This window comes from Cucurbita moschata, unplaced genomic scaffold, assembly GCF_002738365.1.
Source record: "Cucurbita moschata cultivar Rifu unplaced genomic scaffold, Cmos_1.0 Cmo_Scf00054, whole genome shotgun sequence".
NCBI classification, from domain to species: domain Eukaryota; kingdom Viridiplantae; phylum Streptophyta; class Magnoliopsida; order Cucurbitales; family Cucurbitaceae; genus Cucurbita; species Cucurbita moschata.
Window position 1 is genome coordinate 743,768 of NW_019268570.1, and position 26,124 is coordinate 769,891.

Consider the following 26,124-nt stretch of genomic DNA (forward strand, 5'->3'; position numbering starts at 1 on the left):
TTGCTTGTTGTAATTGCTCGTTCGGGTACATGAAAGTGATCAGTTGTTGGATTCATATCAACCGCAGGGTCCACAGTTGCACCATAGAGCTGGTTGAGCCTTAACATGCATGAACCCTATGAGATTGATACCGAGGTCACGTCTCAAGGACTTAGAGATAAGATTATGAGAGAGACTAGCATAAATGACTAACCAAGAAACCTAGAGAACTTAAGAATATTTTGAGGGCTGGAGGTGGACCAAGAACCAAGAAAATCGAATGAGTAAACCTAGGGTGTAGCCTAGGAAGTGCCTATATTGAGGAATGAACTCCCAATTGAAAATAAGACACTAAATGAATTAACTAAGATTAATAAAACTCGATAATAAACTATGAACTCTGAACTATTAGCAAGCAGTTTATTGAGAATATTTTATATATTCAATCCTACTACTTCAACTTTATTTTTAGGTGGAGCTTGATGTAGAGGTCGAGGCAGAGGCACAAGTGGGTTGTTGGCTATGGAGAGTCCCATCACACTTAGTCTAGAGTTCCTTTTGTACTTGTCCTTCAAATCCTATATTTCATATATTTTAAATAGTTTGATCTTGTAGTGATGTATTTTATTAGTCTTTTTTCTTGTCTTTTGTAAAAACAAAATTTTCACTACTATTTTAATTAAATTTCAAAGTGCATGCACGTGTTTAAGTGTTTTAAATTTTATGAATTTTTACTTATTTTCATGTAAGTACGGTCTATGGCTCGAGTCGCTAAAAAACTGGGTCGTTACAGTTTGAGAAGGAATGATCGCTATTGGAAAAAGGTCCTTCCGGTCTTTTTTGTCAAAATTCACCAATTATCGTTATATTTATCACTAGTACGTTAAAAAGATATGCAAAAAAAAAAATTATCAATGTGTTAAAAGAATTTGCGTTTGGATTAGAAAATAAATGTAAAGAATTTTGTATGTATTCCAAAAACTTAGGTTTTGGGTTAGAAATTAAATAGAAAAAATTATGCAGCTGTTTTAGGAATTTACGTGAAGGTCATCGTCAAAAAGGGCCAAGAATCGATCAAAATGGCCCAAAGTTGGAAAAATGATCAAAAGGAAGAGAAATCACAATACATGAAGAAATGAGGAATCTGAAAAATAAATTAGGTTCGGATCCAAGCTTGAGGTTCGAAATCACTCTCCCTTTTCCGTCACAAGAAGGGGCCCGAGTAAACTTTTGTTATTCTATCTCGATCCGATTGTTTATGTTTGTGTGCTCCTTTATAATTATTTGTCTTTAAACTCTGGTGATAAATGCATATTTAGATTTTTAATAGTTATATCTAATCTGGTTAAAAATAGTTTTGCTATGATGTGATTGACATACAAGATTATGTCTATGAAATAACTTAAATCATCTATATATGGATAAGGTTGGGTGTATTATCCTGTTAATGTTATTAATACAACCCACTCTTAATTGCAATAAATAATTTAATCCAAAATTTTTATGCACAGACATGTGAGTGACGATATTCTTCTCTACGATATTCTTCTCTGCATCCTTCAACGTTGTCCAATCATAATCATCATCGAAGTATTCCAAGAATGCTTGAAAAACCCCTTCTTTGTTGGAGAAGTCAATGAGACTTAGCTTTCTTGCGGCTATACAGGTCTTGTCATTCATGATGAAGATCATTGTTGTTACCTTCTTTTTACTTTCTTTAGCCGTACACAGATTAAGAAAGATGCAAAGCTAGTTGATTTGATTATCTACTCGTTATAGCCATACATTCAACTTTGCTGTGTAAATCGGACAAGAAGCATCTCGTTGATGATTTAGCAAGAAATGTTAGGATCGTACAACAATACACACACTCATTAGACGAACATAAAGAGTAGTGATATGGAAATCAACCCAAGGGAAAGTATGGAACGGATTACCTTGATGATCAAGATCAAGAGTAAAGAAAACTCGTTTCTAAACTCGTGATTCGAATCACTCCACAAGAGGTTTGATCAATACCACTTGAATGACTCTACATGCAAGTTCTAAACACAAGAATTTGCAAAGAAAGTTTAGCTCTCAACAAAGCTAAAATAAAATTCTATTCTTAATTCCAAAATCTGATGTCTAATCAAAGAAAAGAAGGCTTTATATAGCCTTTACAACCTTAACCTATGTCATACATAACTCCCAAATTAAATGGGCTAGTAAATGAGAAATACCCATAACCTCCTCATTTAAATGGCTAGTTAATGGTGGAATATAGTAACCTATGTGGGTTACGATATAACCTTAACTCTTATATTTAAAACTAGCTTAAATATGACAAACAAATAGTTAAACTATAATTAAATAATGCAAATAATAAAATGTGCCTTTTAGTCATTCTTGGACTATTTGATAAATTCAGCGGAGTTCATTAAATGCAACTTAAAGTGCATTTAATTCATCTCTTTCTTGAACCTCAACTTTGCACAACATATAAGGGAGGTCTCCAGCGTCTTCTAGAATTTCCTTTGATGAGCTCACCATAGCTTGAATATAACTGTATAAAGTTTGTTGTAGCTTCTTGGCTCTCGTCCTTGTAATTGGACCTTGAGGTATGGAAATTCCTTGGTCGTGGTTCATATCATTCTCCCCCTCTTGAGAAGGATTCGTCCTCGAATCCAAGCCATCACCTACATCAAAAGGGCTCAAATCAACAACATTAAAAGTTGCACTAACACCGTACTTACCTGGTAAATCAATTTTATAAGCATTGTCGTTGATGCGCTCAAGAACTTGAAAAGGTCCATCTCCTCGTGGTAAAAGCTTAGATTTTCTTTGAGTAGGAAATCTTTCTTTTCGGAAATGCACCCAAACCCAATCTCCTGGCTTGAAGATAACAATCTTACGTCCTTTATTAATTCGGGTGGCAACCTTGAAATTTTGTTTCTCAATTTGTTCTTTCACTTGCTTGTGCAGTTTATGAACAAACTCAACCTTGGCATTTGCATCAAAATTCACAAACTCTTTTGACGGTATGGGTAACAAGTCAATAGGGGTTAAAGGATTAAAGCCATAAACAATTTCAAAAGGTGTGCATTTAGTAGTGCTATGAACAACCCTATTATATGCAAATTCTATAAATGGCAAACAATCCTCCCAAGTCTTAAGATTCTTATCAATAATAGCCCTAAGCATAGCAGTCATGGTTCTGTTAACAACTTCAGTTTGTCCATCCGTTTGAGGATGACAAGTAGTTGAATATACTAGCTTAGTTCCTAACTTACCCCATAAAACACGCCAAAAGTGGCTTAAAAATTTTACATCACGATCACTAACGATGCTTTTAGGAATGCCATGTAATCGTACAACTTCCCTAAAGAACAGGTCTGCAATATGTTTTGCATCATCAGTTTTGTGACAAGGAATAAAATGAGCCATTTTACTAAATCGATCCACCACAACAAAAATGCTATCATAACCTTTCCTAGTCCTAGGTAAACCTAAAACAAAATCCATTGATATATCAATCCATGGACCATTAGGAACTGGTAATGGGCTGTTTAAACCATGTGGTTGAAGCCTAGACTTAGCTTGTTTACATGCTATGCAACGACCACAAACTTTATGAACATCATGTCTCATTTTAGGCCAAAAAAAATGTTCAGAGAGCATATCATAAGTTTTAGAAACTCCATGGTGTGCCATTAAACCACCTCCATGAGCTTCCCTCACAAGTAGCTCACGGATGGAACAAGATGGTATGCAAAGTTTGCCTTTTCGGAACAAAAATCCATCTAACAACAAGTAATTATCCACAATGAGTCCTTTTTCACAAGATTCAACAAAAGGAGCAAAGAACATGTCATGTTGATACAAATCCTTTATGTGTTCAAAACCCAACAACCTAGCATTCAAAGTATTGAGGAGGACATACCTTCGTGATAAAGCATCTGCTACAATGTTCTCCTTTCCTTGTTTATATTTTATGACATACGGGAATGTTTCAATAAATTCTAACCACTTAGCATGTCGTCTGTTGAGTTTATTTTGTACTCTCAAATGCTTTAAACTTTCATGATCCGTATGAATAATGAACTCCTTAGGCCAAAGATAATGTTGCCAGGTTTGCAATGCACGAACCAAAGCATAAAGCTCTTTGTCATAAGTTGGATATCTCAAAGATGCACCAGTCAACTTCTCACTAAAGAACATTAAAGGTCTTTGATTTTGCATTAATACAGCACCTATCCCTACTCCACTAGCATCACATTCAATTTCAAAAGTAGACTCAAAATTAGGTAATGCAAGCAAGGGAGCAGAACTCAATTTATCTTTCAAAGTATTAAAAGCAAGTTCTTGATCTTTTTCCCATATAAAGGATACATTTTTCTTAACAAGTTCATTCAAGGGTGAAGCAATTGTACTAAAATTTTTAATGAACCTACGGTAGAAACTTGCAAGACCATGAAAACTTCTTACCTCACTTACATTTTTCGGAGTAGGCCAATCTTTTATAGCCTTCACTTTCTCTTCATCAACCTCAACACCATTAGATGAAACTACAAACCCAAGAAAGTTAACTTTTTCCATGCAAAAGCTACATTTCTTTAAATTTACATACAAACATTCGTTTCTTAAAGTAGTCAAAACATTGCGTACATGGGTAATATGATCATCTAAAGATTTAGAGTAAACAAGGATGTCATCAAAATAAACAACCACAAACTTACCTAAGTATTCTCGTAAGACATGATTCATTAGTCTCATGAATGTACTAGGTGCATTAGTTAATCCAAAAGGCATAACCAACCATTCATAAAGACCATACTTGGTTTTAAAAGCTGTTTTCCACTCATCCCCAATATGCATGCGAATTTGATGATAACCCGATTTTAAATCAATCTTAGTAAAAAGACTACATCCATGCAATTCATCAAGCATATCATCTAATCTGGGAATTGGATGCCTATACTTTATAGTTATCTTGTTTATAGCCCTACAATCAACACACATACGCCAAGAACCATCTTTCTTAGGTACAAGAATAACTGGAACAGAACAAGGACTCAAACTTTCACGTACATACCCTTTAGCAAGAAGTTCACTTACTTGCCTTTGTATCTCTTCAGCCTCCTTTGGATTAGTCCTATAAGCTGGTCGGTTTGGAATGGGCGCGCCAGGAATGAAGTCAATCTTGTGTTCAATCCCTCTAAGTGGTGGCAAACTACTAGGCATCTCCTCGGAAAATAAATGTTCAAACTCTTGCAAAAGCACAACAAAATCACTAGGCAAAGAAGGGTTAAGCATGTTAGTAAAGTAACAAGACCCCTTGCACATAAGTACAAGAATAGTCTGGTTAGAGAGCAAAACATTCCTAGCCTCACTTGATCTAACATACAAGCTTACTGATTTGGCTTTTCTCTCTTTTTTTTCTCTAGGCTGAGTGTTACTCTCTTGCTTTTCACTCAAGCTCTTTTTTTCACTTGATTCTTTTTCAATCTCTGCTTTTGCATCAGCCTCTTGCCTTTTCTTTTCAAGTTTGCAATGATCAATAAATACATCTTTTGGAGACAATGGGATAAGAGTAGTTTTTCTACCGTTGTGAGTAAAGGAGTATCGATTTGCATACCCATCATACATTACCCGACGATCAAATTGCCATGGCCTCCCCAGTAGTAAATCTCCAACATGCATGGATACAACATCACATAAAACATCATCAACATATTTTCCAATTGTAAAAGAAACAAGAGTTTGTTGAGTTACCCGTACTTCCCCACAATCATTCAACCATTGAAGCTTGTAGGGTCTTGGATGTGGTTGTGTCTTTAAATTAAGTCTTTTGACCAGAATGGAACTCACAACATTGGTGCAACTACCGCTATCAATGACAACACTACAAGGTACAGATTGAACAAGACACCGAGTTTGAAACAAGTTCTCCCTTTGGTCTAGGCCGTCCTCCTTAATGTGGGTGTTTAGAGCTCGTCGAGTAACCAAAGATATATGTGTAGGGTCCTCTTCACTAAACTCCTCACTCTCATCTGTTTCCTCATTTATGTCGTCATGTGCCTCGTCATCCGTAACAATTTCTCCCTCCTTGATGGTCATAATTCTTGCATTTGGGCAATCTCTACTATAGTGTCCTACCCCTTGAAATCTCCAACACTTTAAATCCCTATTTCGAACATTAGACTTTTCTACTTTTTCTTTCCCTGTTCTAGAACTCTCCCCTTTCTCAAATTTAGCTTGAGGCTTCTCATTAATCTCTTGATTTCTATGCTTATAATCAATGTTCTTACTCTCCTTTTTCCATGTAGAAGTAGAATTGGGAAAAGTTTTAGAAGAATACCGTTGAGACCTTCGTTGGATTTGCCTCTCGATCTTAATTGCAATGTGCAACAACTCCTCAATATTAGAATAAGGCTGTAAATCAGTCTTGTCTGCAATCTCTATGTTTAACCCATTAAGAAACCGCGCCATGAGAGCCTCCATGTCCTCATCGAGTTCAAGTCGATCCATCAATGTATCCATCTCCTTGTAATAATCCTCCACAGATTTGCGTCCTTGTTTCAACGCTTGAAGCTTTTGTGCCATGTCCCGTTGAAAATATTGTGGAACAAAACGCTTCCTCATGGACTCTTTGAACTCGACCCATGAATCAATTGGTGCTTCAAGATTTCTTCTCCTACTTGACATCAATTTATCCCACCAAATTTGAGCATATTGTTTGAATTGAGCAATGCATAACAGTACCTTCTTTTCATCACTAAAATTATGGCAGTTGAACACTGACTCCACCGTTTTCTCCCATTGAAGATACTCCTCTGGATCGGTTTTGCCATAAAACTTGGGAAGTTTTAATTTGATGCTCCCCACGTTACGATCAATTCTATCATCATAAGGAACTCGTTGTTGTAAATTATGATACCTTCTTCCATGGTCTCTCCCTCGCATCAAGCCAGGACCAACCGCATGTGGATTATCCTCGTGGTGATCAGAATTGTCGCCTTCATATGTATCGGTTGAGGGCGTAGGTTGTGGAATCCTCTGTCGTGCTTGATTTTGAATCTCCAATTTTCCTATTCGATCAGTCAACTCTTCTATTCCTCGAATTAGTCTTTCCATAGTTCGTTGTTGTGCTTCTCTCAATCGTGCATCAGTAATGTTAGTATTGTTGTCTGGATTTTCCATGCTACAAAAGAAAGGTAAAAGAAAAAAAAAAGGACCTCACAAGCGCTCCCTCACGTGTATTCACTCGTAAATGTAGTTCACTCGTGTTTAGCACTCAACACTCGAAGCAATGTGTCACTCCCTTACAAACTCACCCTCACAATTGAGCACACACAAATCACACTCCAAAAAAAACAAATTGGGATGTGAGACAAGCTATGTTATAGAGCTAAGTGCAATTCAAAGTGAATAGACAGCACACTCAACACATAAACAAGGGTATTGAAGGAGCAATCCGAATAACGACAAAGAAACGAATTAAAGAAAGAAAATGATTAAGGACTAATTTAGACGTAGTAACATATGAGAGTTACATATAGTAATCAAGAGGAAAAAAGAAAGACATTTAACATCATATGCTTTCTTTATTTCAATGGTTTTTTTTTTTCTTCTGATTGGCAAAATCTAAACAATTTACCAACAAGAAAATTGATTTAGAAGATCTTAAAGAAGAACAAAGTGTTGATAAGATCCAGATCTAACACTTTAAAGAACATAAGAATTTTTTTTTTTTTTTTTTTTGTTATATATTTTTGTGATAGAACATGAACATTCTACACAAACGGAGAAAAAAAAAATTATAAGAAAATTAAAAGAGATAAGCGCAATGAAACATATATCCGATCGTGAGCCTAAAGCTCTGATACCAAAATGATATGGAAATCAACCCAAGGGAAAGTATGGAACGGATTACCTTGATGATCAAGATCAAGAGTAAAGAAAACTCGTTTCTAAACTCGTGATTCGAATCACTCCACAAGAGGTTTGATCAATACCACTTGAATGACTCTACATGCAAGTTCTAAACACAAGAATTTGCAAAGAAAGTTTAGCTCAAAGAAGGCTTTATATAGCCTTTACAACCTTAACCTATGTCATACATAACTCCCAAATTAAATGGGCTAGTAAATGAGAAATACTCATAACCTCCTCATTTAAATGGCTAGTTAATGGTGGAATATAGTAACCTATGTGGGTTACAATATAACCTTAACTCCTATATTTAAAACTAGCTTAAATATGACAAACAAATAGTTAAACTATAATTAAATAATGCAAATAATAAAATGTGCTTTTTAGTCATTCTTGGACTATTTGATAAATTCAGCGGAGTTCATTAAATGCAACTTAAAGTGCATTTAATTCATCTCTTTCTTGAACCTCAACTTTGCACAACATATAAGGGAGGTCTCCAGCGTCTTCTAGAATTTCCTTTGATGAGCTCACCATAGCTTGAATATAACTGTATAAAGTTTGTTGTAGCTTCTTGGCTCTCGTCCTTGTAATTGGACCTTGAGGTATGGAAATTCCTTGGTCGTGGTTCATATCATTAAATGATATGGAAATCAACCCAAGGGAAAGTATGGAACGGATTACCTTGATGATCAAGATCAAGAGTAAAGAAAACTCGTTTCTAAACTCGTGATTCGAATCACTCCACAAGAGGTTTGATCAATACCACTTGAATGACTCTACATGCAAGTTCTAAACACAAGAATTTGCAAAGAAAGTTTAGCTCTCAACAAAGCTAAAATAAAATTCTATTCTTAATTCCAAAATCTGATGTCTAATCAAAGAAAAGAAGGCTTTATATAGCCTTTACAACCTTAACCTATGTCATACATAACTCCCAAATTAAATGGGCTAGTAAATGAGAAATACCCATAACCTCCTCATTTAAATGGCTAGTTAATGGTGGAATATAGTAACCTATGTGGGTTACAATATAACCTTAACTCCTATATTTAAAACTAGCTTAAATATGACAAACAAATAGTTAAACTATAATTAAATAATGCAAATAATAAAATGTGCTTTTTAGTCATTCTTGGACTATTTGATAAATTCAGCGGAGTTCATTAAATGCAACTTAAAGTGCATTTAATTCATCTCTTTCTTGAACCTCAACTTTGCACAACATATAAGGGAGGTCTCCAGCGTCTTCTAGAATTTCCTTTGATGAGCTCACCATAGCTTGAATATAACTGTATAAAGTTTGTTGTAGCTTCTTGGCTCTCGTCCTTGTAATTGGACCTTGAGGTATGGAAATTCCTTGATCGTGGTTCATATCAAGTAGGAAAGAGAAAATTTTAAAAAGAATATTGGCTAAAAGGTTTTATTTTAAAATTTAAAGAAGAATATTGGCTAAAAGGTTTTATTTATTGATAAATTCGAGCATGTACAACAAAGGAGGATATTGAGAATCAAGAAAGTACATTTTAAAATAACTCTCTAATGTGTATATATATGATTTCCGTTTATTAAATTTAGCTTTAATAGATTTAACCACCTATGAAATATAATCTACCAAATATATCTCTACTAGATCTTTATATATATCTCTCCGAGTTCTTTTATTATAAATAGGCATCAAGTTCCGTATCCCAACCATCTCCCATTTGGAGACTGATCTAGCTAGTCGATAATTTCATTCTTAATCTTCACTGCGTCATACTAATGGAGGTTCTGCACAACCTCAATGTTCCAACATCAACCCATTTTGTCAACATATTTACTGGATTTTTTGCACCCTCTATCTCCTCCAAACACATCACCATCTTCCACTAACCTGCGAAAGAAATGGTATCGCCTTCTATGTTTTGTCTTTGAACGATAAATCGGGTTCCTCACCAACTGCATGGCACTCTGACTATCTACATGAAGAATCTTTTCGCGCTGCTTCTTGCCTAATTCTTATAAATAGTCTGTCATCCATATCATTTCTTTTCCAGTTTCAGCTATTGTCACGTACTCAGCCTCAGTAGTTGAAAGAGCAACACATTTCTGAAGCCTAAACATCTCATCATCCATGGCTTGTTCCACTTGGTTGTATCTTCCAAAGGCATCATCAAGGGATTCTAGTTCCCTACATAAGTCAACAACAAATAGTGTAATGAAGGTGAATACCTATTTGGTACTCTGATAGTTCTGGATGATGTTCTCAACACCTGCTCTCAAGTGTCACTTGCTCCGCTTCTAGTTCCTCAACAACAGTCTCAGAAGTTTCTTGAGTATTTGCTACATCACTAGGTGAATCTTTCCGCAACTCAACTTCAACTCTCACTTGCTACGTTGTCACAGAGCCTTTTTTCTCTTTATTCTTATACATGATATTTTCATCAAAAGTCACGTCATAGTGACTTAGAACTTTTCGGTTCTTGTCATCCCAACTTGTACTCGAACATGTCAGAACCATAGCCTATCTAACGCATTTCTGTTTGCTCATAATGCAGTTCTCACAAGGATTCATATCAACAGATTTCAAACCTTCCAAAACTCCTTTCACAACCAGCATCTTCATTTCTTTGACAACCAGCATCTTCATTTCTTTGACGCTTATATCTCCAAGTCAATTATGTCATAGACTTGAATTTAAAGCACTATTAGCAATAGCAACCATGTTCATACACCCTGCAATGGTGTAAGTTCCAAATTTTGTGCCACATGCTACCATCATAGCACCTTTCACAATCTTCCACGAACTCTTCACAAACTCTGTTGCATAACCTGTGTTATCCAACTGACTAATAGAGATCAGGTTCTTCTTAAGATTAGGAATATATCTGACATCCTTTTAATGTCCACAGATTTCCTACGTTTTTACGCAAACATTCCCTTTCCTTCAATCTCCAAAACTTTGTTGTCAGCAAGATACGTCTTCTCGAAATTTTCAGACTTGAAATTCTGGAACAACTCTTTGTTTGGAGATGAATGAGAAGATGCACCTGAATCCAAAATCTAAGATTCAATCGGACAGTCCATGTTGAGAATTAGAGCATCCTCAATGTCTTCTGCTGAATTTATAGAATTATCGTCATTTTCTGATTTGTGATTTTGCTTTTTCAATTTTGTACAATTTGTTCGAAAGTGCCCTTTTTCTCCACAATTCCAACACTTTACGTTTGGTTTGTTTGAAAACTTTTCACGATTCTTTGATTTTGATCGACCTTTGTTTGGGCCCTTTGATTTACTTCTTCCCTTTTGGTCAACTCTAAGCACTACCTGATGAATCTCCAACTTCTCGTTTGTGAATACATTCATTGAGAACTACATCTCGGATGTCATCGAACTTCGGTTTGTCAGATCCTCGGGAACTGCTGATTGCGGCAACAATAGTATCCCACGACTCAGGTAAAGATGACATCAAAATCAATGCTTTAATTTTATCTTCGAAATTAATGTCCATCGAACTCAGTTGACTGGCAATCATATTGAACTCATTTATATGATCTCAACAGATCACCTTCAGACATTTGTAGATTGAACAACCTCCGTATCAAATGCACCTTGTTCATAGCCGACGATTTTTTGTACATATTTGACAATGCCTTCAATAGGTTTGACGTTGTCTTCTCCTTGATGATGTTAATCGCCACGTTTTTGGACAGCGTCAACCGAATCAACCTTAAGGCCTGACAATCCTTGAGCTTCCACTACTCCGTACTCATGGTATCCGGCTTCACCCTCAACAGGGGTTCATGAAGATCTTTGTGGTACAAATAATCTAAAATTTGCATCTTCCAAAAACCAAAATCGAATCAATCGAACTTCTCAATTGCAATATTTGAACTTTCCACAATCGCAGGTCGTGGTGAATCTCGCCTCATTCTGATACCAGTTGTTAGGATCGCACAACAACGCACACACTCGATCAAAATAAACACAAAGAACAAAAGAGAGAAAATTCAAGGAGAAATATTGGCACCAAAGAGAATACAAAGAATGAAGAGGTACATTTTTACTCGGTTATATATATGGTTTTCGTTTACTAAATATTGGCTAAACAAAATATCTACAATATATCTCTAATATATCTCTATCAGATGGGCCACCATGTTAGGAATCACAATATCCCAAACCTACATGGGCCACCATGTTAGAGATCACAATCCTCCACAATGATATGATATTGTCGACTTTAAACAATGATATGACATTGTCTACTTTGAGCCTAAGCTCTTGTAGCTTTTCTTTAGTCTTACTCAAAAAACCTCGTACCAATAGAGATATATTCCTTATTTCTAAACCTGGAACTCCCTCCTAACAATCTTCCGCAAGAAAATGGTATGAAAATTTAGGAAGAGTTACCCGTTCATATTCCCAACCCAACTGTATTGTTTCACATCTAAAGGTAGATGCCATCTACCTAGCCATCGGGCCTTATCACGAGGTTGCTCTCATACTGTGTTGGTGCAACCTAAAAAAATAAGAGAGAAGAAATCTTGCCCAAAAAATTACATTATGATTCATAAGTGTTCTAACCCTCCATAATTAAAGGGATTTAAACACAACTCATCGAGACGTATACTCCATAACAAAAATACGGTGTGCAGGGGGTCAATAGTAGCTGAAAATCAGTGGAGCTTCCACTTTCTACTGGTTGATTGTGTTCAATGGAATGACGAGTCGTAAATTCTACATAAAGTTGCACAATATTTATTCATCAATAAGAAAACTACTGTACTCCAAAGTTCATGATGATAAATATGTGCAGAATTGGAGCAACATTTTGTCAGATGTAGAACATTAATCCTAGCAACCAGCATTGTGCAACTTGAAATGGTCAGTTCTTCAAGTGCTCTTTACATTGAGGCAAATCTAATAAGGATAATCTCAATCAAAGTTAATAATACTTGACTGCATTGATCTGATTGAGACAAATCGTCCTCTTTTTTCTAAATCTGCAGTCTAGCATATGTTCCATAACTGATGAAGTTTTCCAACCTAATCCATTCGTGAGATTTAACAGTCTTAGTATTTTTCCCGTTGAAAACTTTGATATATGCCTTCAACTCTTTGTCTTAGGATCTGAAGTCAAAGCTTTGATACAAAGTCGAGGCTTCGTAGTAACAAGTTTGCTTGGAAGAACCGACACCCCAACTACCAATGATTCAAGAGGCAACCCAGAAAGGGGAAGCAGCTCAATAAGGATGCAGAGCTGTAGGATATTCAATGAGCACAAAACAAAAATTATAAGATGAAATAGCATGGAATATCTATGTACCAAGGCGCCATTATAGTGTAATCCATTCACCTCTGGAGATTTCAGATCCACAATGGCATTCGAGACAACATCTTTAACAGCAGCAGCCACGACGCTAAAGCATTTATCGCGACCCATAACAATAGCACCAGAACTATCCTTGGAAGTCTTCATCTCAGTCTCTTCAATTCCTCTTCTGTTGTACCCTACCGCAAACTACATGTAAATAAATGTCAACTACAAGGCTCCTGAAGCTTGCCATCTCTCTCTCATGAATGACCCAAGCTTTAATCGCTAATGATAAGGATAGGAAAAAGAGCAGGAAAATAACCTTTACAGGGTGTGAAAGACTGTTTACTTTATCTTTCATGAACTGAAGAACGAGCTTTGACACAACTCCCCGGAGATCATTTTCATTCAAACAACAGGTAGATTGAATGGGGAATATGCGATGACACCAACTGCATAAAGAAAATAACCGGTTACCTAATTGCTGTATATACAATTGTGATATAACACACTCAACTATGAAATAGAAGTTGGAAAAATCATTCAATTTAGCGTATTCCTCTTACAAATGAAGAAAAACTATAGATGATACAAAACGTGGACATCAAAATAACGAGAAACTTATGAGAGAATTCTTATCAAGAGGGTTGAAGAGGAAGAGTTCACATCTGGTGAGCTGGGAGGCGATCCTTGGACTTGGAGATATCATGAAGCCGATACCCTATGACACAAAGGTTAATGTCAGTAAGTACGGGCCCCATCCCTTTGTGTGGACCGGTGAGGGGTTAAAAGACACTTCCAACAACCCATGGACAGTGATTGAGATAGTTTTTCCTCTTCTTTCACAATTTATTCATAATGTGGGGGATGGGTGGGATACTTATTTTTATAAGGAAAAATTGTTGGGCGATAGACCCCTCTGCTCCTCATACCCTCTGCTTCACTATGTCTCCATTGGCCGTTGACTGATAGGAAAACATCGAATGTCTTGGCTCTTTTATCCGTGCTCTCTTATTTTCACTTTAGGCCTCAAAAGGGGATGTCTGCCTTTGGATTTCTTGTCTGTCCAACAGATTTTCATGTAGGTCTTTCTTTTGGTGCTTGTCTAACTCTTTCTCGGTGAGTGATTCTGTTTTTTCCTCGATTTGGAAGGTAAAGAATTCCAAGAAGGTGGAGTTCTTTGCGATTTTGCGTACAAGAGTTAACATCTTGGATCGAATTTCGGTGAGAGTCTTCGGAGTTGGGACGTATTGTTGTATTCCCTACAGGAGGGCAACACATGACCAGATCATATCATGTGAGGTTGAATTTGCTCGTGCAGTCGGGCTCAATTTCTTTGAGGTGATTGATTTTAGCTTTGTCAACTCTCGGATTTGTAGGCTGTCAGTTGAGGAACTTATCCTCCATCCACCCTTTTGTGGTAAAGGACTATTTTTGTGGTAGACGAGGTGTATGTTATTTTTGGGGATTGTGGGGGCAAGAGAAACAATAGAATCTTCAGAGAGCGTGAGAGTTCTTATAGCAATATTTGGTCCCTTATTCGATGTTCTTTCTCTTTTTGAGCTAGTAATTGTTCGTTAGGGCTTATTTCTCTCCAGTGAAGCCCTTTCTTGTATTTTGGCTCCATTTTGAGGGCTTTTCTTTCTGTATGTAATGTATCGTTTCATCTTTTCTCACCCAAAGTCAAGTTTTGCATTAAAAATAAAATCAATCAATCAATCTAATGCAATGAATTCAATGGAGAATTGAAATACAAAAGAGCTAGAGAGAGAAAAGAGACACTTCCGATCCCCAGTTAGAACTTTTGCCTCCCCTCATCTTACAAATACTTGGCCAGCTGCTTGTAAAAAAATGCTTCAACAGGATCCATGGTTCAAAATCATCAGAAAGCTAGCTAAACTCCTCATAAGATCAAGAGCTCAATGAATGTTGGTGTGGCATTGTTTGCCTTGGTTTGGCAGGATAGATGGTTGGGTGATATTTTTTCTCAAAATTCCAGAAAACGTTACTACCTCTCAAACTGAAAGCTAGGAGTTGTAGCATAGATATAGTATCCATATGAAGGGACTTGATTTCCAGAAGTTGTTTAATAAAACAAAAGTTCAGGAATGGGCATCATTATCAAACTAATTATCTAGTCTTTTCTGCCTCTGCTGAACAAGACATCTAGCATCGGCCTTTGGAACCAACAGGTTCCTTCAGTGTGCCTTCAACCTCTGAACTTTTTGTCACTCCAAAGGCTTTTCTGGGGGCTCTTTCTTTCGTTGTTTGGCTAGTCCCTCTCAGTCTGGCTCTATTTTTTCCATTCTACAATTTTTCGAGTGGCAATTTATGCACGACAGTGTTAACACCTTGGATCAAATTTCGACTTGGGAGTCCTCTTTAGTTGGGCAGATTTGTTGTATTCTTTGTCGGAGGATAGCAGAGGATCTTGATCATTTCTTATGTAGTTATGATTTTGCCAGAGATATGTGAAGGTGTTTCTCGAGACATCAGGCTTTTTCTTTGCCAACTTGCAGAGTTGTAGGGAGGCATTCACATAGCTTCTTCTATACGTTCCGTTATGGGAGAAAGGGTGTTCTTGTGGCATATTGGGTTCGTTCTATTTCATGGAAATTTGAAAATAAATAATAGAATCTTTAGGGACAGGCGAGATCTTTCAATAATGTTTGGTGCCTCTTTAGATTATATGTTTCTTTTTGGATTTTGATGACTAAATCCTTTTGTAATTACTCTGTCGCATCTTATTTTACTAGATTTGCAAATGAATCTTGTTGCAGCATTCTCAAGGCCTTTAATTGGTCTCTCTCCGTACTAACATGATCTCCCTCCTAGTCCAAGAGATGATCTTGATCCACCATCCTCTTAAGAAGGAAATGATACACTACGCTTACAAACGAAAAAGGATTTCTTTTGGTTGACATAGCCAGAATGGAGCAACTGCACCTACAACAACACATCAACAATTTGGAGGTAATCTCTAACTTTTGAGGAATCTTCCACAATCTAGAATCCATATCCTTTGACAATGGTTTGCCACAGTCAAAATGTGAAGAGGGGAAAGGAGGGTCCTCTTGCCTTCAAACTTTATGCCCGGTAAACAATGATTTTAGCGACACTTTCAATTTAAGATGATAGACCTAAAAATCATCTTCCAGCACTTAATAACAAGCCCTTTCTCGAAGCACCATATCAAGGAAAATCAATCAACCGTTCATCAACTTTCCCCATATCAAGCTTCAAGACAATCCTCTTTCACTTATCCTCTGTTGATAAACTAAACATCTGACATCAAGTTGGGACATTTCTTGTCCATTTCCCCAATTTCATACCCGTTCAATCAATGGATCATGGATGGCTTCTTACTCTTAGAAAAATGATTATATAACCAATCACATATCCTATCAGGATGCAAGATTTAATCAATGTTTCAATTCACAATGTTTCTATTAACAAGTTTAAGTGCCAAAAGTGAACCAATACCTTAATCTTATCGAAAACCACTTATGCTATAAATACCCCTATGAAATAATTTTTTTCAGTCTGAATACGTTGCACTTTAGCCTTACAAAAAATATACATGTATAACGTTGGCCTTTAGTATTTGGTGGACAAGCTAGAAAGAAATAAAATTAGATGGAAGTGGATCAAGGTTTTAGAGATGAAAATTATTTAGATAAAAAAGAGATGTCAAAACATTGAATTGGAGCACTGATCTCCGCGATAAGCAAAATGCAAGTACAGCTTTTGGAGAAAACTTCTGGAGGTGATTGGACTCTAGTTTTCTTTTGGTTTGCTCACATTTGAACCTACCTAGGTTGTTTTAACATCTTTTTAGAACTTTCTTTCATTTACTTCAAAAGAAAAATGCTTTTCTAAGTTTAGGTACTCATTTCAATTTTTCCAGGCGTTATCTGTTCAAGGAAGAAAATAACAATTTCTAAAATTTTCATTTATCTAATTTTATCCAAGTTTCTCAACAACTCTAAAACATAGTGTTAAATTGGTTTCCAGAAAGTAAATTAACAAACAACAAATAATAGTGATAATAACGATATATCTATTAGAACAAGATGTTTCCGAAGTTATTTGCCTAGAAAAGAATGAACTACCAAATAAAAGCCCTAACGACTATATAAATTTCTCAGAAGCAAATGCAAGCAAAAAAGTTTTTGTCAAACACATGTAAAAAATAGTAAGCTTATTTCAATCAATTCTTAATTGAAATGATAAATTCAAACCAAACAAGTAAGAAAACTACTTACGCGGGTGACTTCAAAGTCCCTGCTTCCAGAGACTGAATTAAGTCTGAGACAATATAAACAGTATCCGGAGAGATATCCTTGGCAAAGGTAAGTAAAAGCAGACCACTCCGTGTCAGCTTCACTAGTGAAATAGGAGAACATTTCTCTACTTTTGCTCCACTCCTCGTAGAGATCGTAGAAGTTCCATTAACATGTTCATCTGATGTCATCAAGGTCAAATACAACAGAACAAAAAAGAAATCAGTGGAAGGGACAACAACCAAAATTTCCAACCTCAAAGTAAATTATGTATATTGGCCACAAGAAGCTACATTTAGGTCACCATATTCACTCTCACCAGTACTCCTTCCCTCATCTTCAAAACTTTTGTAATCAATGTCCTCTGTACAAACTTTCCTCCTTTTAGAAGTTTCATTTTCATCAGAACTCTCCGAAGTTTCTGGCGTGGAATTACTGAAGTACTGACTATACTGCAAGAAACACAACAAAAGTTAAGTATGTATGATTGTTGGGCAGAAAAAAAAAAAGAGAGCAAAACTTTTCTTATAACTGAATACTAATGTGGCGATCCAAGGATGAATTAAAAAATCGGCTAAAAAGAAGCAAAAGTAGATGATTAATTCAAATTTAAAAATTAAAAAGAAAAAACATTCTAAATAAAAAATGAAAAAACAACGCTCTTGCTAATAAAGAGTTTATCATCAGTCTTAACATTAAATTTTTTCTATGTATTTCAAACGAAAGATGGAGCATGCATTTCAACTTAAAACTTGAATTACAGACAAAGTGTGTAACCACTGCATGCCCAAGACAACATCCACATCTTAGTTCTGACGACAACATGTTTTCCACCACGGTCAAATCCCCGATGCTCAAAACAGTTTTGAGAACTTTACAAACATTTTTTTTTTCCTTTTACAGCAATGCATGTTGATATGAACCAAGAGACATCAATCATACAAAATACTTCAATGAAGATGTGAAGAAAAGGTTATCAAAATTATCAAAACATGTTTCAATTCATGCCATATTGAAGAAGAATGAAGTTTGATTGTTATAGATTTCGGGTGGGTTACAATTTAAAGTAATTTAGAGTTATTGTATTTTAAGATTTTTTATTTACTTTAGGTTACAATTAATAATGGTTAATTATGGCCATTAAGTATGAATTTTACCACTCTTGGAATGCCTTTAATAGTTTCATTTTGAGGCTATATAAAGCCATATATGTTGTATTTGTAAGTAGACTTGAAGATATAGTAAAAGAAGGATTTGTGCTCTTCTTTAGCCAATGGCTAAGTTTCTTTGCAATTTTATGTAGTTTAGGTTGCATGTAGAATCATTCAAGCTCGACATGATCAATCTTGCTTGTGGAGTGATTCGAATCTCAAATAAGTGTTCTTGCGTTGAGATATTTGATCAACAAGAATCATTCAAGCTAGACATGATCAATCTTGCTTGTGGAGTGATTCGAATCTCAAACAAGTGTTCTTGTGTTGAGATATTTGATCAACAAGAATCATTCAAGCTAGACATGATCGATCTTGCTTGTGGAGTGATTCGAATCTCAAACAAGTGTTCTTGTGTTGAGATATTTGATCAACAAGAATCATTCAAGCTAGACATGATCGATCTTGCTTGTGGAGTGATTCGAATCTCAAACAATGTTCATGTCTTGAGATATTCGATCAACAAGGTAATCCGAATCTTACTCCCCTTGTAGTGATTCCTTATCTTATCATTTGGTATCAGAGCTTCAGGCTCAAAATCGGATATATGTTTCCTTTGCGTTTCTTTTCAATTTGTTTTTATCTTTTTAGTTTTTAATCAACCCAAAATAAAAAAATTCAATCTGGCTCTACTAAAAAATTTGAGGGGTGAGAAGGAGAGCTTCATTTGTGTAAATGAGTGCAAACAGAGTGGCCTAAAATTCCTAGAGTGTATACATGTGAAAGAGTGTTGTGAGGTCCTTTGTATTTCCATAACTTATTTTTTGCAGCAAAGTTTCACAAATAGATTCGAGGACGAATCCTCTTGAAGAAGTGGAGAATGATATGAACCAAGAGACATCAATCATACATAGATTCGAGGACGAATCCTCTTGAAGAAGTGGAGAATGATATGAACCAAGAGACATCAATCATACAAAGATTCGAGGACGAATCCTCTTGAAGAAGTGGAGAATGATATGAACCAAGAGACATCAATCATACAAAATACTTCAATGAAGATGTGAAGAAAAGGTTGTCAAAATTATCAAAAGATGTTTCAATTCATGCCACATTGAAGAAGAATGAAGTTTGATTGTTATAAATTTTGGGTGGGTTACAATTTAGAGTAATTTAGAGTTATTGTATTTTAAGACTTTTTATTTACTTTAGGTTACAATTAATAATGGTTAATTATGGCCAAGTATGAATGTTACAACTCTTGGAATGCCTTTAATAGTTTCATTTTGAGGCTATATAAAGCCATATATGTTGTATTTGTAAGTAGACTTGAAGATATAGTAAAAGAAGGATTTGTGCTCTCCTTTAGCCAATGGCTAAGTTTCTTTGCAATTCTATGTAGTTTAAGTTGCATGTAGAATCATTCAAGCTCGACATGATCAATCTTGCTTGTGGAGTGATTCGAATCTCAAACAAGTGTTCTTGCGTTGAGATATTTGATCAACAAGAATCATTCAAGCTAGACATGATCGATCTTGCTTGTGGAGTGATTCGAATCTCAAACAATGTTCTTGCCTTGAGATATTCGATCAACAAGGTAATCTGAATCTTACTCCCCTTGTAGTGATTCCTTATCTTATCACATGTGCCCATGATCACCCCATAATGGGTTGTGTCCATTAACAGACGTTTAAGGAATAACCACAGTGCGAAGTTGTGGAAGGCGACTTACCAAGGTAGGAAGCCACGGTCTCAACGTTTCCCTCAAAATGTGAGATTGAAGATGATGATGTGGTCAATTCAATTGAACTAGCCACGTCACCCAAATTGGACCACCTTGAGTATTTTGTGATGTTTAGCCCCTTTTCAGACCGGTTCTCACCCAATTCTTTTTGGTTCCTTAAAAATTATCACCTTAGTGGACCCACACAAGAAAATTGAGAAAATTTTAAGCCTTGACCATAGGGTCCAATTCATTAAGGGAAGTATCCTCCAAAACTTCGTTGGTCAAGTGCGGCAACAACACCACCAACATCTCAAATGCACTCCAATACTCAACCACCAAGGTTTTTTTGTTTCATGGCGAGGAATCACTCGCATACATTTCATTTCTTTGAAACTTGAAATTGTTCTGAGTCAAAATTTCAAATGGTTACAACCTTCTAATGGCTCACATTCTTCCTTCCCACGACATTGGTTTAGCACAACTCTTTCAAAACTCACCACAACAACAATTAATTTTGTCATAATCAGTTAGTTTATGGATTTGGCTGTACTTGTTTCTTTTGAAAAGCCAAACCTCCACCCAAACACTGGCATGCCACCTTATCGAATTTACTCTAGTCTCCCCTGCTCTTTTATATTTTCTCTTGTGACACCCTTTTTCCTCACTCTTGAGTTTGGTCAGAATTCTCTCCTGAGTTGTCCCACTCTTTCCTTTTCTGGGATGAACCCTCTATAACCTTCGGTGCCAAATCTTATGTTCTCACGAGAACAACTCTCTGGCAATAGCCACTAACATTGTGAGTATCATCTTTTGAACCATTACTCTAAAAAGCTAAATATTTTGTAAAATAGAAGCACCAAAAGATCTGGATAAAGAACCCCTAGAAACGCACGTCTCCTCAGTCCAGCCCAATAACGCAGATCCAACCAACCAAGGCCCACAGACGGCCCAACCCACGCAACACGAAGCCACAAAGGAAGCACATAGCCATGATGGCCAACCCTGGATGCGGACCGACTACTCCAAGCTATTCTTAGAAGCGCAATTCACGCATCGGCTAACCCCTGAAGTTTTTAAATTAAATACTTATAATTTTCATTTCAACCTTTGTTTTGATATAGCTATTGTAAAGGCTCTGAAGCAAGCAATAGAAAAATATTTAAATTCAATTTTAATCAATTTTGCAGCCGTTGTTTATTGTGCTATGGCTTCTATATTCAAGTACAAAGTTCCTAGGTAACTTCCAAGGCGGTTCTAGTGAATCAGATAAAGATCACCGAAATTAGTACTTCAAACACCCAATATTCAACTAGCTAGTTTGCCATTAAACTTCAGAAAGTCATGAAGGTTAAAATGCATGACGTGAAGAAAATTCAACGAAGTACAAAAACAGAACCTTTTCAAGGATGGAGATAGTAATATGCCTAACATTAGAGTTACAATAACATAATATGAGTAAGATATCCTAAATTGTAATTGTAATTATTGATTTCTACATTAGAGTTACAATAACATAATATGAGTAAGATATCCTAAATTGTAATTGTAATTATTGATTTCTAAAAACTAATTGAACTTATAAGTCTCCATTCCATGGTTGAGTTAGATCTATTTCAACCTTTGTTTTGATATAGCTATTGTAAAGGCTCTGAAGCAAGCAATAGAAAAATATTTAAATTCAATTTTAATCAATTTTGCAGCCGTTGTTTATTGTGCTATGGCTTCTATATGAAAAATATTTAAATTCAATTTTAATCAATTTTGCAGCCGTTGTTTATTGTGCTATGGCTTCTATATCCAAGTACAAAGTTCCTAGGTAACTTCCAAGGCGGTTCTAGTGAATCAGATAAAGATCACCGAAATTAGTACTTCAAACACCCAATATTCAACTAGCTAGTTTGCCATTAAACTTCAGAAAGTCATGAAGGTTAAAATGCATGACGTGAAGAAAAATTCAACGAAGTACAAAAACAGAACCTTTTCAAGGATGGAGATAGTAATATGCCTAACATTAGAGTTACAATAACATAATATGAGTAAGATATCCTAAATTGTAATTGTAATTATTGATTTCTAAAAACTAATTGAACTTATAAGTCTCCATTCCATGGTTGAGTTAGATCTATTTCAACCTTTGTTTTGATATAGCTATTGTAAAGGCTCTGAAGCAAGCAATAGAAAAATATTTAAATTCAATTTTAATCAATTTTGCAGCCGTTGTTTATTGTGCTATGGCTTCTATATTCAAGTACAAAGTTCCTAGGTAACTTCCAAGGCGGTTCTAGTGAATCAGATAAAGATCACCGAAATTAGTACTTCAAACACCCAATATTCAACTAGCTAGTTTGCCATTAAACTTCAGAAAGTCATGAAGGTTAAAATGCATGACGTGAAGAAAAATTCAACGAAGTACAAAAACAGAACCTTTTCAAGGATGGAGATAGCTTCTTTTGTGGCACTCTTCTCCCTCTCTGAAAAAAACAAAGGAAATAATTAAACCCCAATTTCTCTCTCTCTCTTTATTATTATTTTGAAGTAAGAAACTCCATGCTAACTCAGTTTAACTTGAAAGGCAACATTCAAATATGAACATCTAATAGGGGAAAAATTGAAGGAATACAAAATCGACTGTAAGCAACTGTAGAAGAGATTCTCACTGATAGCGCATGTGATGAGGAATCCCGACTGGCGATGGTGAAGAAGCGCAGATGGTGCATTGTAGTCGAACCGAGGGATGCTTATGACAGCCGAGTGCTGCTCCCATGGCGTCATCGTTTTCCGTTCGGTTTCAGCGACATTTTCTTTCGACGCTTCTGCGACATGTTTGGGGCGGCAGCCATAGAACTGTTCTTTCTCTGCCATTTAGTTTTGTGTATTTTGATTGGGGCAAGGAACTTCCGATGATAAAATCCACAACATTGTCATCATTGGGCCGGGATGGCCCATTGCAGGTCCAAACTCGGCTCAAGTCGAAGCCCAATACTTTCTGGGCCTGATCCTATTTTTTATATTGGATAAATGGCCCGTATGCATCCCAAACAAAACGACCCAACAAAATTTCTCAGCCTGCATCGAATGCAAGCCCAACAAAGCATGTGTCAACGAGTACTCAAAAGATTTGCCACGCACGTCTCCTCAGTCCAGCCCAATAACGCAGATCCAACCAACCAAGGCCCACAGACGGCCCAACCCACGCAACACGAAGCCACAAAGGAAGCACATAGCCATGATGGCCAACCCTGGATGCGGACCGACTACTCCAAGCTATTCTTAGAAGCGCAATTCACGCATCGGCCAACCCCTGAAGTTTTTAAATTAAATACTTATAATTTTCATTAACATTTTTAGATAAAGTCAAGATATCGATGTACAATTGACCATTTTCTATTTTCTATTGTAGAGGACACATGGAATGATGTATTTTAGAAAATTTTCTACCTTAGTTCGTGTATTCATTCAGAGGACACTAAGCTAGTCTTATTTAGTTGTAAATTCTATGACGAACTTAGATTTAAGCTACATAAAGTTGTTAACATTATCTTAGCCTAAGTTCATTGGTGGAATATAACTCTCACAACATCATCGGTTAAATAAAAAATTTTAAAATAAACATACTTCATCATTAAAAATATTGTCATGGTCTTACGTGTTCAAAATATAATTCATAAATGAAATTGAAAACGATAATGAAATAATTTAAAACATGAAAGGCATAACAACCTATTCTAACCTAAGTCTAGGAAATTAAATATGCTTCTATCCGATGCACGTGTCATGGTCTTTGGTTTGCGACGCTGGTGTCAATTGTACATAGGCGCCTTGCCTTTACCTGAAAAATGATGTAGCACACTCCTGAGTATTTTAAAGAATACTAAGTGACCCCACTATAGGGGATGTAAAAAATGCTAAACGCATGCAACAATGCTGTAGGGACATACCATTAAAACATCTTAGGGGTGGCCTCTAGTCCGAACTAAGTTGGATGTGTAGTACTTCCCTACACATGACTCACACGTGCGAGTGTAAATCCCCAGGCAGTTCGCACCCCCTAGACCCATCATAGTCGAGCTAGTTGTCCGTAGCGATGTCTAGAGGTCAACAAACCTCTGAGTGTCATGCTCGACATGATCACCATCATCATTGTAGCGTATGCGTCCGTACTCATCATCATAAAAGGGAAAGTATCCCGATGTTTATGTACATACAGAAATGTATGAGGTTCCTATAGTTTCTCATCTTTAAAATGTCTCTATGACACAACCCTAGTTTCATCCTTATATTAATATATATGCACTGGTTTTCCATCTTAACATCATAAATAACATTTTGTAAGGTTGTGTCGTAGGCCGAATCATCGACATAATGCAATATGACATTCACAATATGCATCTCGACTTAATATCGAACATGACATCATATTAAGGAAATAATAACATGCGTCGTCATCATCATACATCGTTATCACAACACTATCGAAATACGTCATAGTCATCATAAGACATCATCAACATCATCATACATCATCATAAAACTCATACAAGTCAACATACATCATAGGTCATATGCCATATGTCACAATTATTAAGGCATAAAGGATACGTGTCGGTGCCACTAGGCACGTGTCATCATACAACAAACAAGTATCTAGCCTATCCTTTAGTAAAGCCATTTATTTCCTATTAGCATTCTCCCTAAATTAATATAGGTTAACTCCCATTCCTCGAAAGCTACTGTAAATATGGCTAGAGTTCATTTCCTATTGGGTGATCCCGCTCCTTTAGTTAGTATTTCAAAATTCAAAATTAATTCAACTTAAAATTGTGAATAAGGCATAACGACCTCTATTTCCTTAATTAAGGGTCAAAATCAGTTCGGTAAGAAACGAAGGGGTCAGTGTTTAAATTGCTAAACTGAGCTGTCTAAGCCGTTTTTGAGCCGAAGGACTGCACAGAGCCGAACCGAACCGTGAAGCTAAGGGATTCTTGTCGACACATGGTGCGAGGCACTTCACATCTTAACTCCCGGGTTGAGGCGCGGGTCGAGGCCTAGGTTCGGGGCACTAACGCGGGCGAGTGGGTCACGTTGTTGCGATCTGGGCTGATTGGACGATTGGGTCTCGGTTCGTGGGCTGCAAGCGAGGGGGTCATATTGCTGCAGACGTGGACTGGGTTGGTTATTGGGCCGCAGTAAATGGGCTGAGGGCTACAGACTATTGGTTGCGGATCGTACCCTACCCGAATCCGATGGATCCTTTCTTCTTCGCCCGACTTCTGCATTTTTTCGAATCCATTCCTCTCTCCTCTGTTCATCATTTTCAACCCCTTTTCTCGTCCTTTTTCTTCCTCTACTTCTCTATCAGCCTCTCTTCTTCCCTTCCCAGATACCAACGACGATGTACGTAAGAGGGACGCAAAATGTACCTTAGATGAACGTACAGTGATGGCGTGAATTGAGCGTTTCGACGTCGAGTTTGGTCGTTTTGGGTCTGGCCGGAAAACTTTGGTTTTTCTCTCTCTAACTTATGTTTCTCTACCTTTTTCCTTTCTCTGACGTTTTTCTTGCAGGCGTCTGTGGATGCGAGAATTTCGCCGGTCTTCTCGTGTTTCCCCACCACTACCCTGCAATTTTTTTTTTTTTTTTTTTTATAACTTGCGGTTATTAAAAATTCCATTTTGAGAAGTCGTCAAAAACTCTCTATGTTGTTAATATAATTTTTAATAGGAATGATTTATAGTTTATGGAACCATAAATAAAATATTTTTTTACAAACTT

The 26,124-nt window shown here is 36.5% G+C and overlaps 2 protein-coding genes across 3 annotated transcripts; both read right to left on the reverse strand.

Moving 5' to 3' along the window:
* Nucleotides 1-2,724: 2,724 nt before the first annotated feature.
* LOC111436463 lies at nt 2,725-6,675 on the reverse strand (the record flags this gene model as incomplete). The annotated part of the gene is made up of 5 exons (XM_023074257.1): nt 2,725-2,853; nt 2,986-3,762; nt 3,898-4,547; nt 4,977-5,226; nt 5,611-6,675. Coding segments are annotated over 5 exons (2,871 nt in total), but the record flags the coding sequence as incomplete, so codon positions are not given.
* A 5,869-nt stretch (nt 6,676-12,544) lies between these two features.
* Nucleotides 12,545-23,231, reverse strand: LOC111436464. Of its 2 annotated transcripts, none has more exons than XM_023074258.1 (7): nt 23,010-23,231; nt 22,777-22,823; nt 17,795-17,927; nt 17,458-17,656; nt 13,515-13,644; nt 13,235-13,399; nt 12,545-13,138 (listed from the first exon to the last, which is right to left on the reverse strand). In XM_023074258.1, exons 1-7 carry the CDS (start codon nt 23,212-23,214, stop codon nt 12,989-12,991), a joined length of 1,029 nt encoding a protein of 342 aa, XP_022930026.1. In that variant the 5' UTR covers nt 23,215-23,231; the 3' UTR covers nt 12,545-12,988. The 2 variants fall into 2 exon arrangements, with proteins under 2 accessions (XP_022930026.1, XP_022930027.1); XM_023074259.1 differs by having other exon boundaries at nt 17,795-17,922; nt 23,010-23,212.
* Between the last annotated feature and the right edge of the window lie 2,893 nt (nt 23,232-26,124).